This window comes from Cynoglossus semilaevis, chromosome 17 (assembly GCF_000523025.1).
Source record: "Cynoglossus semilaevis isolate Cse_v1.0 chromosome 17, Cse_v1.0, whole genome shotgun sequence".
Lineage (NCBI taxonomy): Eukaryota > Metazoa > Chordata > Actinopteri > Pleuronectiformes > Cynoglossidae > Cynoglossus > Cynoglossus semilaevis.
This window is the reverse complement of record NC_024323.1, coordinates 5,395,130-5,412,007: the sequence shown is the minus strand read 5'-3', so window position 1 is coordinate 5,412,007 and position 16,878 is coordinate 5,395,130. Positions and strand designations below refer to the sequence as shown.

Genomic DNA, 16,878 nt, shown 5'->3' with positions numbered 1-16,878 from the left:
ACGTCCCTTTCGACAGCATTAATAAAACAAGCTTTCAGTGATGCAGAGTGCGACGGGCAGCGTTTTGATTAAAGCTTTTAAACGCCGCCCCACTTGTGCTAGCCGTGCATTTGGCGTTTGTAAAAAGCCTGCTACTCTATAGGTTTTTCGTTGTCTTTGGCCATTGTCGCTTTCTTTCACTAATGGTAAAAAGAGGGTTCTGTCCACTCTCACCCACAGTTTCAGCATCAAGAACACGGCCCCGCAGATGAAGACAAAGGAGGCCAGGCTGAGTTGCAGCACTGATGTGATATTGTCCACATCTAACAGCTTCACTTCTTACTTTATTTCTGCACCGCGTCTTTATTATACCTCTTTCCCCAAGTAGCCCACAGATACATTTTCTATTTCAGCGTTTCTTTTCTCTGTGAAGTCTTTGAAAGACACTGGATCAAGATAACAAGCACTCAAAAAAAGATTGCTGTTTTTTTTGGGTTTTTTTTTCACAACTCCTACTGCATAATTTAATGACGCAATCCCTTGAGTCATTACAGAGATTGAAAAAAAATGGGCTTTTAATTGAATTTTATTAAATTAAACCTCAGCCGGAGCAACCTCATTGAATTGATAAAATCCCACCGACTCTACCAATCCCGTCGTCCCCACAGGCAGAGAACGTCCAGGATTGCTACAAGAGGATATCCGTTCAAACGTTCCCTTTCACAGAACAAGGAAATTACCACTTAAATGCCCCTACACCCGTGCAAATTAAAATAGCTCGACCAGCAAAATGGGAAAGTTCTGAAGACAATGGCTCTAAGTAAATCATTAGTGCTTTAGCCGCAACAGCAGTCAGAGCAACAGCAGTCAGAGCAACAGCAGTCAGAGCAACAGCAGCCATCATGTGTCCATATGCACATTCTTAATGCTCAGAGAGAAAGAAAAAAAAACAACCATCCACCCCTGCCTTTGTTGCTCCAATAATGCCATCATTTAAGTCAAGCGTGGAAAATCAGTTTTGAACCGTCATATGTTCGTCACATGTGATGTAGATCCGACTTGGCTTGGTTCTCTTGAGTAAAGCTGTCTGTCAGGCAGGAGTGTGTTCACATCTACGCTGCAGCTCCACTGTGCTTTGTCAGAAGTCCTCCTGATCAGTACAGTACACGAACCCAAAGGGAAATGCTTGGGGTTGTGAGTTTAGCTACATCTGTCTGGCTCTGAAACAGGAAGAGACATTGACCAAGGCAACTGTGACATGGCAGTCCCCTGCAGAATTAAACAGGCCGCGTCTCAGGCCCCAGTGACAGGGAATCTCACTCAGATCAGAACGGACAGCGATGATCGCATGAGACGGGTGCATCCACTTCCATGAGACATGACTTGGTTGTTTTGGGCAAGAACAAGAAAAGAAGAGAATTCACCTCCACAACCCTTAATGAATCCATCAATATTTAATTCAACAAAACAAAAATTGCAAAAATAGGCTCATAGGCATATATACAGTATATATCTAAAACAGTCAAGCCATTTTTTTGGCTCCTACAGTTTGTGTCTCTCAGCACAGCAGTGAAAAAGGTTGTAATTGTTTAAAAAGCTGGTGGTGGAAGAAGGGGACGGTTACTGTTTGGGCTCCAACTGGACATACTAATCCCTTTGATCCCCCCATTTTGCTGTCAGCTGTTTCCTAGCTACCGTCAAAGCTGCACAGAGTTTAGGATTTATGCTGCTGTACACTACAGCAGTCTCTATCAAACAGATACAGCTCGCTCCTTTCTTTCTTCCACTCATCAATACCCTGTCAAGCCAGCAGCACTCCCGGCTTCCGGTGCCACCTCCAAAAAAAGAAGAAAAAATAAAAAACAGCAATGCTTCTTTCTTTTTTATATTCCCCTGTGTCTGACGCTTCACTGCGGTTGGCAGTGAGTGGAACATGGCAGAGAAACTTTTTTAAATTGGAAATTATGACGCAAACTGAAAAAAGAAAAAAAATAGAATTTTTTTTTCTCTTTTTTTTGCCTATTCACATGAGGAGGCGCGGCTCTGCCCCACTTTCATGAGCTAAGGCAAAAACAGCGATCAAACACTGGTGTGGGCTTCTGGGAAAGCTCCATTTAGTGAAGATGACACAATTTTGAATTTGTGTGTGAGCACATGTCTGTGTGAGTGTTTGGGTTTTATCTGGGGGTGTGAGTGTTTATAAAGTATGTATGTTTATGAGGATGTGAATGTGATGTCTGGGTGTACCAACAAACTTTAATTATAGTTGCACAACAGTCCAGAAACTTAAAGTAAGATAACAAGTACTGGTTTCTGAAACTACTGTAAAAGAGGGAACCGATGAATGGATATCGTCACGATAAAAGAAAATTACCACCGTCATCCCAGAGTAATTCAGTCATTCAGTACGACTCAAACATTTGTATTTTAATGGCAATGGAAATGTGGCTCTTCATGACTTGAGTCATTCTGTGCTGCCATTATGCAGTGCTTTTCAAAGTGTGGCGCGTGACCCAATGGTGGGGACCTCAGACGCTGAACGTTTTTGTTTCTCTTTTAGAACTTTGTGTTGTTTGAAGTTGATTGATTGATTGATTTTAGTGTTGGGTCAATAAATCTGAAATGTACGAAGTTTGTTGGGGCAACAGGGACAGGTGGGGGTTGAAAATCTGCACTTGTTCAAAGTGTGAATTGGCCAAAAAACACTGCCGTGTTCTATGTTAAAAAGTAATAAAATGCACAAAGCATTGTTCCCAAGGGCCACACGGTGGCAGAATTGTGTAGCAGGGGGTGTACTGGAGCCAATCCCAGACAAAGGTGGGCTACATCCTGGACTGTTATATATCCATAGAACCTCTACCAGGCAGAAGATTTTTTTTTTTTTTCATAGAACTTCTACCAGGCAGAAGATTTTTTTTTGTGCCAGTTGGAGCCAAAGTGAATAAACAACTGTGTTCATTAAAACGTTATTTAACCTGGATTTGAATAACGGAAACACATACATTTAAAAAAAAAAAAGCAATCACATCTGTGTGAAAAACTTTGCTCGACAATATCGACAAGGATTCAGTTTAAAATTAAGACAATCTTACAAATCTCTATTGTCACCTGACCCTGTTATACCTGTCAGAACCAGTTGCTCTCAGAGGTGCAATGCACCACAGATTTCCCCTTAACCTCGGAGGAGCTCTCCCGAAGTGATCTTAAATCACTCCTGGCAGAAACACATGGCAGACTTGATTTACGTATTGGTGGATTCATGCTTCATTGTCAAGCACTGGCTCTCACAGCCCTGAGCCTATTAATCCTGTAAGGATGTAGATGCAGAGTGAATACCACAAGTTTTTCAATTTGTTGATCTCAATAGGAGCTGCTGGGCTTTATTGATTTTTTTTTTTTGTATCTACCCTACACTTGCCTAGTTTGTATCATTAAAGCGGTGGAAATCACAGACCACCCCTAGTTTTTCTGGAACCTTTGTTCGTGACACAGAGGCTGGTAAAAGACCAAGGAATTGGTTTGTAAAGTGGTTGTCAAATGGTTAAGATGTTGAATCTGATTAACCAAAGGGAAACTGTGAAATAATCACAATTAATTAATCAAGATTCCTAGATCAGCATTTTTCTTCTGTACATTGCTGGAAAGATAAATTACAGCAGGGTAGATTTTGTTTTTTGTGACAAAAACATCATTCTTAAATTATGGCAATATGCATAAGAAAAAGCAAATTCTTTTTTTGAGACTGTATGAGGCTGTTGTCCTCAAACACGGTAACTGCTCCACAGTGCCATACAATCATTTAACAGTTAGATGAATTAAACAAATTAAACATATTAATTAATGCGTTCATTTTGACAGCTCTAGTTTGTACTACTGCGTAGATTCCTTGCTGTGACAAAGCGAATTACTGTGTAAACAAGTCTTTTGAATTTTATTTATCTTGTCTCCACCTTAACATTTTCTTTTATTATTCTTTTCATATTGTTCTCTATTGAACACATTGTGTGTTACCTCATTGTTCATTTATGAGGTGTTTTCTCCGTCCTTGTTATTTCTGTTCTCCACTCTGCAGGGATCATTGTCTGTGATGCTTTTATTCCGTGGAGCACTTTAAGTCGTGTTGCTTGTACACAAAAGTATTCGTTTCAAATTATAGCTGATTGACGGGTTGATGGACGACAACGAGCATCTTAAACAGATCACCTAAAGCGTGAGGCAGTGCCTTTAACTCCCATTAACTTTAAATGTCTCTATTTGTTCACATAGACTGTGACTCCATCCATCGCCTCCGTCGCCTGTCTCCATTGTTTTCTGCTTTTTTTTTTCTTTCCACCTACACTAACGTGTGAGTCAATTATGACTGTTAATCTTCCAGGATCCTGTCAGACACAGTACAGATGATTGCTCACAGAACGAGTGTAAAACTCTTCAGCAACTTTTTACAAAAGATTCCTCCTGTGGTAACGCGATGCATTTTTCTTTTCATACTTCATAACTCACCTGTGCTAGTGCGGATGGATGTTTGACAAGAATTCCATCAACATATTTCTGTCTGCACACTTTAAGCCGCTTACATTAACGTCCTTTTTTTTTTTAGCTCCTTATCTGCCTGCTGCTAGCACGCAGTGTATTGTTACTCAGTAACAGGAGACTCAATAGAGGCTGTTTGGCTAATTAGCTCATGGATGCCTTCATTGTGCTGGTCTGTACAACAGCATTGACCTTTGTTATCAAAGTAAGCCAGGTGTAATATCATAGAATGTAGCAGTTCGTACAAGTGACTTGGATTTGAATCGTTGTATCCTAAAACCACATGGAATACAGACAAAACCTGATACTACTACTTATATTTAGCCAGTATTTTCACACATCTTTTACTGATTAACCCAACACTTGCCAGTTTCTGTCCTGATCATCAGTCCGCCATCAGTAGCTACACCACAATTCACACCTGTGGACAATTTGGACGCAGCAGTTGATCTTATGCTGCTGGATTAAAGTGCTATCCAGCCAACACAATAAGTGTTATAAATAATCACAATAAGGTAAAAAAATATATATATATCATTTCATTTTCCTCAAGACTTGATTCAGCTTTTTCTTTTATAGCGTTAAACATTGGAAGGCATATCCAAAGTCCGGCCCCAGGGCTTCTTGGACAGGAGTTATGTGGCGTGTGACCTTAGCATAAATTTAAAATTTGAAGGCCTGCCAACACGGTGAGAACCTTTTTCAAAAGAAAGTTCTTTGCTCTTGGGACCGAGTTTTCAGGTGAATTTGACCAGCTTTTCCTCAAGTCATGATGGCTAACTGTGCTACATGTTTGGTTATTGTTTGCTATACTGTTTATATTTGGTTGATTCTTTTTTGTCAGTTTTACTTCCAGTTAGCCTTAGCTAAAGTGATTTACAAATAAGAAAAAGCTCAACATTTTCCAGATGTACAGTAACGTAGTAATTCAGTCTTGCTAATTGTTTGCTTCTGTTAGCCACTTCACACAGAACCACATTTGTAAATTGTTTTTGATATAGTTTGAAGTGTTGAATCCTGGGTATTCAGATCTTGGTGTTTCCAATTTGTCAACATTAGCAACAAAACAATAGGATTCTCCACTCTGTAAAAATTATTTTTATAGTCAGAAATATCACAGACGGAGCAGTTGGCCCCTTAGATATTTCCAGGGGATCAAATGTGTCCCATTTTTTGAAAGTTGGACACATCTGGACAAAGGCCCTGTCTGTTTTTGAACGCTGCCGTATGCTCTCGTTCCCACACCTCAAGCGTTTTAATGGCTGGTGTTGAGGGGCGGTTAAAGGGATTCCAGATGCAGCATGAACCACAGATACAGTGCGCGCTGTCATCTTTCATCACCGTCACACGTTTGAGCTGACACTGATGTTGTTAGCGGCAAGGACACTGATCAGAGATATGTGTGCACTGAAGTTGCTGCCACTCTGCTATGCACACAAGAAAGAAACTCCTTATCAACAAAGGGAAGAGGATTCGAAGGATTTATCGGAGGTAAATGTCTGATGGTTTTACATGCTCGACGACGATCCCCAGAATCTAGACTTCATGCTGTTTTGTTTACAGTGAAGGTGAAGAGCTGTCAAAGCATGGCTGGAGCTCGGAGAGCTGGGTTTTTTTTTCTGTTTAAATAGAAATAAGGCAGGTGTTGGCAAACGAAAGACGATATCAGACAGGATATGGAATCACATGTGGTCAAGGGGCAATAGGAAGGGGAATCAGCTTTGGTCATAATCAATAATCAACCCAAGACATTGTGATGCAGCTTGGAGGAATCCTGCCAGCCCGCTGAGTTGGACTGGTAGGCCACCTGCCAATCTGAGTCTGAGCAGAGCAGAGCAGCAAACTCAGCCACGCAGATGGAGAGCGCCTTTCCAGACATGACCCTGCCAGTGGACAGGAAGTGTTGCCACGGACTGTGTCTCTGCTCAGCCAGGCCTGCCAAACTGCTGACCCCTGACACCAATCCCACCGATGATGTCAATGAAAAAAAAAAAACTTTCTTTAAATAGCAAGGTGAAATCGGCAACACGAGCTGGTCCTCATCAGACCAACGAAGGGCTTCTGATTGAACAGACGTATGACATACAGAATGTAACAGCTGCATGATCCTGAGGGATGTTGGTCATCGAAGCTGCCTGAATATTTTGAATGTGCTGCTTTTAACACCGTGCTGCTCTCCTGCTCGTCATAATTATTACTTATATGTATTTCCACTGGAATTTATCCATCATTTCAGGTCACGCCTGGTCACACCAATTGTAGAGTTCATGTTTTACTAAGTAATAGATTAATAGAGTGAATATTTGTCTTACAGACAGGAAAAGTGCAGAAGCAGACAAGTGTTTCTCCCTCCTCGTCACACTTTTGCTTCTCTTTTTGCTCTGTTTTCCATGCATACACAGTCTTTACATTCTCAAACATTCTCTGACCTCAAAGACTATTGTCACGCCCCCTCATGCTGACACATACACAGCTGTTCCTTCAAATCTCAGGTTTTACTTAAAACACTATTTTTCCTGATTTTTCTCACCGAACAAAAGAAAAGAATATAAGAAATCAGTGCAAGTTACTCATTGTGGAACAAAAAAAGAAAATATTGAGTATAAAATCAATTTTCTTCTGCAATAGTGCCACGCCCCCCCCCCCCCCCCCCCCCCCCCCCCACACACACCCACACTTTGAGAACCATCGCATTAGATGATGTATTTGTAGCTTTAACAAATCAATTTTTAAGTTAATTTAACTATGGAAGACCAGGATTTTGGTTTAATCAGATCAAACATGTTGAAGATTTAAAGAACGATTTCTGAAAAATATTTTTTTCTTTTTCATTCAGCTTAATGTATCTTGGTGTTTTTACCGTGGTGTCCCAGCAGTGACTACTGCGAATAGTCCAAAGAACACGGAAAAGTTCTGTGGCGTTGGTTTGAGGTCACCAGAAGAAACGCAGCGCAAGGTCAAGATGTGAATTAATTCAAATAAATGTACAAAGAAAAATGGATTTGTTCCACCAGTTTTTTTTTAGCAGAGCTGTTTTTGCCTCTTTTGCCATTTATCCACAACACAAGAATACACTCCTCAGTCCCCAGGAGGGGCACGCTGAGCAGAGCTGAGATTCAGTGCACACATTATGCTGCAAAGAGCATTGTTTCCTGCCACCGTTTTCGGTGAGTTGCCTTTGTGCTGTTTAAATGTTTACATGGAACAGCTTGGGGGCTTGAAGACAGATATGGTCCAAGAATTCTTCTTCAGTACAATCCGTCTATTCCCAGGACAACAATGGTGGTGCAGTTGATGCTTTGATAAAGCGGTATGAACAACATCTCTCCTTCCTGGCGCTAACAATATTAAACAAATTAAACAAATAGTGTCACTTGGCCTCGCTGTGCCTTTTCTACATCCAAGGTCATTTCTGTCTTTCAGTCCCAGCTCAGGGCCTGGTTTGAGACATTTTTATTTTATGATAACTGAAGAGGTGCCTGGCGGTCCTGTGTCAGATTGATTAGACTTTCAGCCAGGGGATTTAATATGTGAAGAATTTGTCTGCTTCCCCCTGCAGTGCTTCTCCCCTCAGTTTCATCAGTAAACAAGGAGATGCAGAAACAAAACCACTCTCAGCTGTGTGATTAAAATTGGCCCCAAAGAAGGACTTTTCGTCAACGCTGCTGTTAGTTAAAAAAAAAAAAAAACTAATTTGAAAAGCCTATACTTTTCCCTGAACTGTCTTTCTCAGCCAGTTTGACACAAAAAAAAGACGCAGTCTGTGTGGAAATCAGTCTGCTGCGCATGATTCGCTGAGGTGAAGAATTTGCCTCACTCCGCAAGTTGCATCATACCTTTTATTCTCAAGTACTTTGCTCTAGCGCAGGATGGAAGAGCGAAGTCCTGCAGAGTAAATAACAGTTTCAGTCAGCTTCCCAAACATGGCAACTTGACAGACACATGGCCCGCGATGGGACTCTGGACGCCATGTAAATGGCCATTACCATAGCCCCATGGGCAAATGCCAATTACTGGGCAACGGGTAAATGCCAAAACTCTGTGGTACAACTTAATTTGATTACATTTCCATCATGAAGTATAAACACAGTTTTGCTGCTTGAATGAGACAATTACAGGCCTCCCGAAGCTAAAGAACATCGACAGCACAGCAGCGGACTGTTCCTCAACAATGTACGTCGTTATCGTTTGTCACACAGCAACATGTTTGAGTGACTTGGATTTTCTTTAAAAAAAAAACACCTTTAACTGTCTGTTCACTTGTAGTGTGGACAAGAGCCGTTAGCTTTCCATGTTTTAGTTCATTAATTTGACAAATAGTTCCTAAACTATGACTTTGCTAGTCCTGAGAAAGAGTAGCAGAACTTTAGTGTACTTCTGTTTTGTTTTTCAAGGAGGTTACTTCTAAATACTCTTAAAATATTTGGTCTACTATTATTTGTCTTCAGCTTTTGTCACATTTCTAGATAAGATGGGTCTCATCCTTGGATAATCGCAATTGATTTTTTTTTTCTCCTAACCTAACCTTGAGCCTATTCCCATAATTTATCATTTCAATTTGTTGATCCGACAATTTCTATTTCCACGGCCTCGAGGTAGTTTGAAAATATTACCTAGTAATGTAATGTAGTGAAGGGGTTTCTTCACTCTCCAGTTGTTCCCAAAGGGCCTGACACCAAGGAAAAAAAGATTCCGACACACAGAGGAAAAAGTCCAAGGACTGTAGTTAAATAACTAAGTGGGCAAATAATGATCTAATATCAAGTCTGCAGCTCCTTCTCCCATCACTGATATATTTGTTTATTAGCAGTATCACCTTTTGGCTCAAGGTTGGTCTCTTACTTTGCAAAATAACAGGAAATGTGTTCCTTCTCCCTGAGGAACAAGAAAAAAACCCCACCATATTCTTCTTGGACTTCAGCGTTGAAAATTTCAGAGCCAGTTAGTCATCATAGCAGAACTGCTCTGGTTAACTCTAGTTGTACCGAGGTCGACATGGTCGACATGCAACCTACTGTTTTCAAAAATCACAACAACAAATTCTCTGCCTTCACCTTAAACATATATTTATCCTCCTCCTCCATTGAACGTTTACGTCATCAAAGTGGAACTGATGTAAAAATTGTCCTGGAGATCAGGGCATGTTGGCAAATAAAATGTAAGTAATGCACAAATCAAACACGCAGCGGCAGTTGACAGAGCCAATCAGCATCAGGGAACTGATTTCTTGTCAAATTTCTACTTGACTCCCGTGACACGAGGTGGTGACACTGAAGCTGGGGCAGCAGAGGCTGTCCAATCGCCGGCAAAAGGATCAATATGAATGGCATTGATTGCAATATCTTCTAAACTGACACACTGCTAACACGTGTAGCATCCATCTTTAGCTGTCCCAACACAGCTTGTGATGTCATGTCTTGAGGGCATACGGATCACAGTCTGCAAATCTGCATGCAGGTGCGTTAAAACTCAGACGTGATAAAAAAAAAATGGATCTCAACCAAAACTCCTAATTGAGCCACGAAATCTGCAGTTTGATCGTAGCTGAACTTCTGGGTTCACCTCGTCTCTGTCTCAGCTGCGATATGTTCCATTACACTGAATAAAGTAACCACCGGTCACATGAACAAACACGTGTTGACAGCAATTGGCCGTCGGAGAAAAGCAGCCAACCAACCGGCCCAGCATGGGAGAAAGGCAACAAGTCTGATTTGGAAGTGGCGCTGCCACCACATCCCACCTGGGGGCCGTGCAAACCACGAGCTGGCCTTTCTGGGCACCATCCACATCATGGAGTAAAAATAAGCATTCAGTCCAAGTTTTTCGACAGACATCTGTTAGCTCTCTGGAGGAGTAAACATGTTTAATTGACTCAATCTCAGCAGACAGGAGGGATGCATATGTCATAAATATCCGCTGCGTTTAATTATGGTATAGCTGTGCAGTTATACTGCTCCCACTGCCACATCATCTGCCTCATGTGGGGCTTGTAACATCAAAGTGCTTTGAATTAAGGAAAACTGAATTGTTTTATTACGGCGACGCTGGATTCGGTATCATGTCTAAAATCAAACGCCTGCGGACGACGTGGCAGCATTCAAAGTATGTGGGTCTACTTTTGCGGAGTTCCCCGAAGCCTAAGCCTTCTATTATTTGTAATGGAGAGTCATGCACGTGGGCGTGCACACACGCCGGTTCATCATCAGTCTTTGTTAGAATGAAGTAGATGCCTCTGATTCTATTAAAACTGTATTATATTTCTCTTGATGGAGATGTGTAATCTTGTCCTCATTGATTTTTCTATCTTTCTGTGCTTGTGTTTTTTCGTGCGTGTGTTGGTGTGTGTCACTGATGCACTGTGGGTGAATTGTGTTCCAGTGCCCGCATTAGAGCAGAGGATTTTATTCACACAGCCATTCAGAATGTTTTAAACAAATGCTTTTTTTTTTTTCTTTTCTTTTTTGCAAGCATGGTGGATTATCATGAGATTTTAAAGATCTGGAAATGGCTGACAGCTGCCAAGCTGCATAATAACATGTGTCCAGAAAATTATAGCAGCTGCCTGTTTGTGTACTGTCAATGCTGCTCCCTAGATTAAAGCTTAACAGACAGGAACATGAGCATCGCCAAGCACAAATACACACACACACACATTTTCTAGACAATGTACAATCACTGAGCTTCACAAAGCATTCATAAAGATTTCCGTAGTTGTTTCTTTCAGAGGAAATAGAGAGAGAAAAAAACAGGTAATTTTTGTATATTTTATATTTTGATGATTGGAATCTAAATGAGTCCTAAGACGTCCTGCTGGGAGAGGCCTACAGCAGTAGAGAGCCCCCCCTGTGGACTCCATCAGGTACCCTCTCGTGCAATGTAGCAGCCTTGGGTTTTAAACACAGCCTGAGCCTCGGCTGGATCTTGATGAAAAACAAGTACATGACACCTCCAGTTCCTTGGGGGCCTGATGTGCCTGTGTATCGCTTAATTTATGGCACCCTCCCAGGTCCTGTGCTCTCAGGGAACGACTTCAGCATCCCTAGATTTTATGCACAGGCACAGCCACAGTGTCTGTCATTTGCAAATATGGATGCCCCGTGAGGACGAGATCTGCCTCCTCCTTCTGGAGAACAAGACCTCTCTGAGTGACGAGTGGATCCCCCGCAAAGCCACTGCAACTGCGTCCCCAAACCAAACCAGCGATTGTGCGTGTTGGAGAAAGCTCTTCTCAATTAAGTGAGCAGGCAGACAGAGGAGTGAATCTCTCACAAATGCTAATGAGCAGCCGGGAACATTCAAGGGGGCATGAACGCCAACTGCATGAATGAGAACGAGGTCTGTTTGGGGAGGAAAGGTAAAACCCTGTGAAGTAGCTGGAAGGGCTCAACAGTTCCTCGCAGACTTCAGGCATGTTCACTTGAGGAAGGAATTGTAATAACAGCTAAGGGAACTGTGCCCTGCATAACAAGAGAGTTCCTTTTCAGATAAGCTGCTGTGCACTTAGGAGGAATGTGACTAGTTCAAAGACAAACAACCAGAGAGATTATGCTGTTTTTAGCACGCTGGTGCACAGAACGCTGCGATTACAAGAGGACGAGTGCAGGAGAGTCACTTCTCAAATTAATCGACTTTTAGCACAAGACTGTGTTTCTCCCCAAGGAAACCACACAAGTAAACGACTCAAGGTCTTTGGTGGCAAACATGCATCATCTCATGGTCCTGTAGGCATCCCTGCAATAATAAACCAAATGATGCCCAGAGCAGCAGCACAGTGAATATGTGTCAAGCCTTTAATAATTTAGGAATCCACTGTGTGATTTGTCCACTTACCTTCAGTTGTGGGTGAAAAAACAGGGCTTAATTTCGGTGTTTATGAGATGTGGATGCAGGACAGGGTCCAGTGTGTTACAGTACTACTTCACTGCCCTGCTGGTCAAGAGGTAGAGGTCGCACTGACAGAATGACAAGTGAAGTGCCAAACCAATTTCACAGTAATTGCTCGATTAGTATCAGTCACGTCTGTGCCTTTAGCCACACGTCTCCGACTGTGCTGGACACCCATGGAACCTGACGCTAACCTTTTCACTTATTCATTCTGTACCACGTTACTTTCACACAGCTGGTGAGGAAGAGAGCCAGTGATGAGCGGACATTAGGCAAATGTAATTCACCCTTGAAATAATGGCCCTGCTTCACTTTCCCATAGTCATATTCCCACAGGTTAATGACTGCCTCTGGCTAATAAGGTGGTCTATAGTGCAAAAGGGGAGGGGGGGAGGGTGAGGGAGGGGACTCTGCACAGACTGTAAATTCTGAGGTTTCTCAGTCGAGGCCAAGAGAATTTCTCAAGATTTCAATAAAGAACTAAAACATTTGAACAGGTGATGTAAATCTTGCAGAAGTGATTACAGGATCAGAATTAGAAATACTTCACCGGCAGCTGGGGGAAACTGGGTCTATAACTACCACGGCACTGCCTCCTATGGTGAATTATTAATAACATAACTTTGTGTTTAGTGGCAGGTCATTAACCAGCAGTGTCCAGGCTGCAGCTCTCACAGCCTGGATGTGAGCAGCCGTTGATACAGTGGTGAAAACACATGGAAGATCCATCCAGTGTCATTTTAAAACACGCACCACAGTAAGTTTAAACCGTATTGTCGTTCAGCCTCAGTTCTTTCCTTTTTAGAACATCTAACCACAACAGCTGCACGTGAATCACATTAAAAAAAAAAAAAAAAATCCCGATTCTTACCTTGAGCCCAAGCGCTTAGGATGCAAGTGGCCGACAGCAGAATCCAACAGGAGACCCACACCTGTCCAACCTGCCCGGCTATGATCACGGTCCGCGGCGGCGCAACCGCTGCGCCCTCGGTGCGCATTCCACGCCGTCTCCACGCCGGGAACATGTTGCTTTGTGACCGCACACTCCCAGGCTGAGAGTCCGGGCTGGAGATGGTCCTGTGCGTCAGACCGCTGGCTGAGTGTGGATGGAGGAGAGACAGGCGCAGGGAGTCAGGCAGGGATGCAGGCATCCACGCTGTACTATGGAAAGCCTGTGGACAAGTCTCGCAGGAGCAAGGCGGAGTCAGTCCAATTGAATTTGCTCAGCTGTCAAGCGCAGCCAGACGGATTACTGACATCACCTTCTCACCACGGCGTTATAACAAACACGCACTGGGGAATACTAGTTAAACATGTAGAAACGCGCACTCTGCAAGTTCACAGATGTCCACAGTGACGTTGAGTTTGTAGCGTCCACAGAAAGAACACACTTCAGTTTTCTGGGTTTCGAACCACTTCTGCACATCCACCTCTCTGTTCCCCTACTGTGACCAGGAGCAGCAGCAGCAGCAGCAGGTCTGAGTGCCAGGAGTGTGTGCGTGGGGATATGTGTGTGAGTGTGTGTGAGTGTGTATGATGTTTGTAAGTGCGGACACTCAGTCTGCATCTCCCGACAGGTTGTAAAAACATTTCCTCATAAATATTTTGAGTTCAAGGCGTGTCAGTAGTTTTAGTCTGTTAACTCACTGTACATTCGAGCAGGTTTGTGTATGTATCGATCCTTACGTGGACCCGACAATGAGCGCAACCCAAGTACGGGCAAGTACACTGTGCACTACTGCCACCACGCGGCAGGTGGAGGTAGAGAACGTCCACTTAGACCAGCTGCTTTAAGGAGGAAACTGATGTTAAAACTGGATTTCAGATTTACCTGATGACATTTAGGTTTTTACTGGGAAAATATCTGCTGTAATATATTACTTTGGCGGAGGAAGAGGAAGTGGGTCGCAAATTAAAAGTAAGCTGCAGGCTGTGGGCCTTGTTTGGTGAACGGGTGATTCTCAAGGGCTGCAGCCTCAGGAGTCAGGACCCACATTTTTCCTGAATCAATAGACATAGCCTGAATTTAAACCCTCTCAAATGATCCTACCAAAATAACTGGGAAATGGTGGAGTGGTTAGTGTTCTTGCCTTACAGTAAGAAGATCATCGTTTCAATGCCTAGTTTGGATGTTGTCCCAGACCTGCCATCACTAGCTCCTCTTGCAGCTGAAAAAAAAGAAAGAAAAAAGACGAAGTCATAATGCTAAACATAATTGTCCACTTCTCAAGAATAGAGAAATCTGTGGATGCTGAGAATTTTTGTCAAGGAATAAGAGTCGAAATTAAGACAAAAATTAAAAAAAAAAAAAAAGATACTTCAGTGCTTGGTGGAAAATGGCTCCAAAAACAAGCATACAGCTGTTTTATTTGGTTTGTAATTTTCCTGTGGTCCAATTGATGTTGAATATGTTTTTTGTTTTTCAAATTTCTTCCAAAATGATTAATCACAGACACTTAAAATTTCATCTCGATTGTCACGATCAAAGACTGATTTTTTAAAAATCTGCTCAGTCTGCTCTTCGATGTGAATTTATTTTGACAAAGGAAAGAACTTTCACTGACCAACTGCAGTAAACGAATCAATGTTTGAGTCTCAGCTTCAGGAGATCCACACATCACTGTGGTAAGTACGCTGACACAATGCCACATAGTGAGTAGAGATACAGTACAAGTTTTCACATCACCCTAGCACCTCCACGCTCTAACCCAGAACTGTATCTAGGAGTTTTCAGACGGTGCCTAAGACACTGCTACATCAACACCTGAAATCCTTAGAGCAGGAGTAGATCATGAGCAATAAGAATTAAAGTTAATTATATTATACTGTAGGTAGATCACTTTAGCCTGGTCATTTGAACATATAGTCAAAAGAAACCAAAAAAAGTGTGGACACCCCTTACAGAAACCCTTGAACATTTTAATAATTCCTTCAGGCTAAGTTTTTCCAATTTACGTGTAATGAAAATATTTCCTATTTTTCCTGATATTTTCCAGTTCCTTCCCTGGAGGTATGGGCTTTGGGCATACAACCACAGGTTCCAATCCAGCAGTGGCCGGCTGGGGTGTGCTGAGACAGCACTCATTTCCTTCTGAAAGCATACCCTGCTCTCAAAGGAGTCATCTGATGAGTTAATGCAGAGGACAGATTTCATTGTGTGTATCAGTATATGGACCTTTGGCATTGACTCCCTTATAAATTGAAATGTTTTTCTAAGTATTGTTTTAATCTGCATATATAACTTACTTTAACCTGTTCTTTGCTGTCTACGAAACACGAACACAGGAAGTTCAGCAGTGAACACTGATACATATTTTAAACAGGCGACACAGGAATTATCCTGAATGGCAGACACTGTGTTATCTTCTCTAAACACTCAGTCCATCAGGCCGCCTCTCCCTGTCATTGATGGTAAACAAAAGGCAGGTTGAAGTACATGCAGGAGAGAGAGTGAGTGCACATGAATAAACCCAGGACATGTGGGCTGTGAGATGTTCACTCTGTTGTTTGTGCTCCTTTTGAGCTCTGTTTGGAAAATGCATGAGATCAAGGTCAACTTCAAAGAGCTGTCATCAGGCGTCTCTCCCTAAGAACTAATAGTATATCAGCACTACGAGGTGTTGGGAGTTTTGAGGACCGACAGTAGTATTCGCCAACAATAAAGGCTTCCGGTTTCCCATTAGCCAGGTAAAAAAAAAAAAAAAACATAGGCGTCATTCTGTATCTCTGTTCTTTTTATGCTCCTTTATAGTTCCACCGTGAATCTATTCCCCCGGCCTTTGCTCTACAAATACGTGCTTCCTTTTCCTCGTGTTATAATGTCTCCTTGCTGCCAGGGGCTCATTTGGTGTCATCCTCTGCTCCCTCCCTTTATTTCCTCTTTCCTCAGCCCGCTGCCACCCCATGCACCAGCCCCCTCCTGATAATGATGTGCTGATTATGAGGCTCTTAGGCCAGCAGATTGCTCTCCAGTCTCATTCGCATGCAGTGGAAAATTGCCGCTGTCTTGGAGCACCCACCCTGCTGTGCGTATCAGGCAGGTTGACATTAGCAAGCTGCTGAGAACGGTGCTCAGGCGCAAGGGCAGGTGCTCTGTCTCTGTCTCTATAACCGTTCTGCAGCACGGGAAGCGTAGGTTGCCTGATGCTACAAGCCACACTGGGGGGTGAGGGGAGGTGGGGGAGGCACCACAGGTTGATGTCAAACATGGAATTGTGTAGCTGACATTTACTCAGTACATACGCTTACTGTGGAGAGACTTTATTCACCATGTGAGACAGTGTTCCACTGTCTTAGACAAAACTTAAAACTCAGGGTCTGGGTTTGTTAATTTGTTACAAAAAAAAAGAAAGAAGAAAAAAAAAAACACTGTTGCCATGGTCAAAGACATAAAACTGCTATATTTTAAGGTAGAACAGACTCGTCCAAAAAGTCATTGTCCTTGTCTTCAAAGCTACAATGGTGGTAAAAAGATTTACACCAGGT

At 42.5% G+C, this 16,878-nt stretch overlaps 1 protein-coding gene across 1 annotated transcript in view; it reads right to left on the bottom strand.

The window, feature by feature from the left end:
- The window catches only part of LOC103392790 (protein sidekick-2-like), a 111,915-nt gene extending 95,531 nt beyond the window's left edge, over window positions 1–16,384 (bottom strand). Inside the window, exon 1 of the mRNA XM_008329518.3 lies at window positions 13,265–16,384. Coding sequence (XP_008327740.1) covers window positions 13,265–13,544 — 280 coding nt within the window. The 5' untranslated portion in view covers window positions 13,545–16,384. The remainder of the gene's footprint in view (window positions 1–13,264) is intronic.
- Window positions 16,385–16,878: the final 494 nt, after the last annotated feature.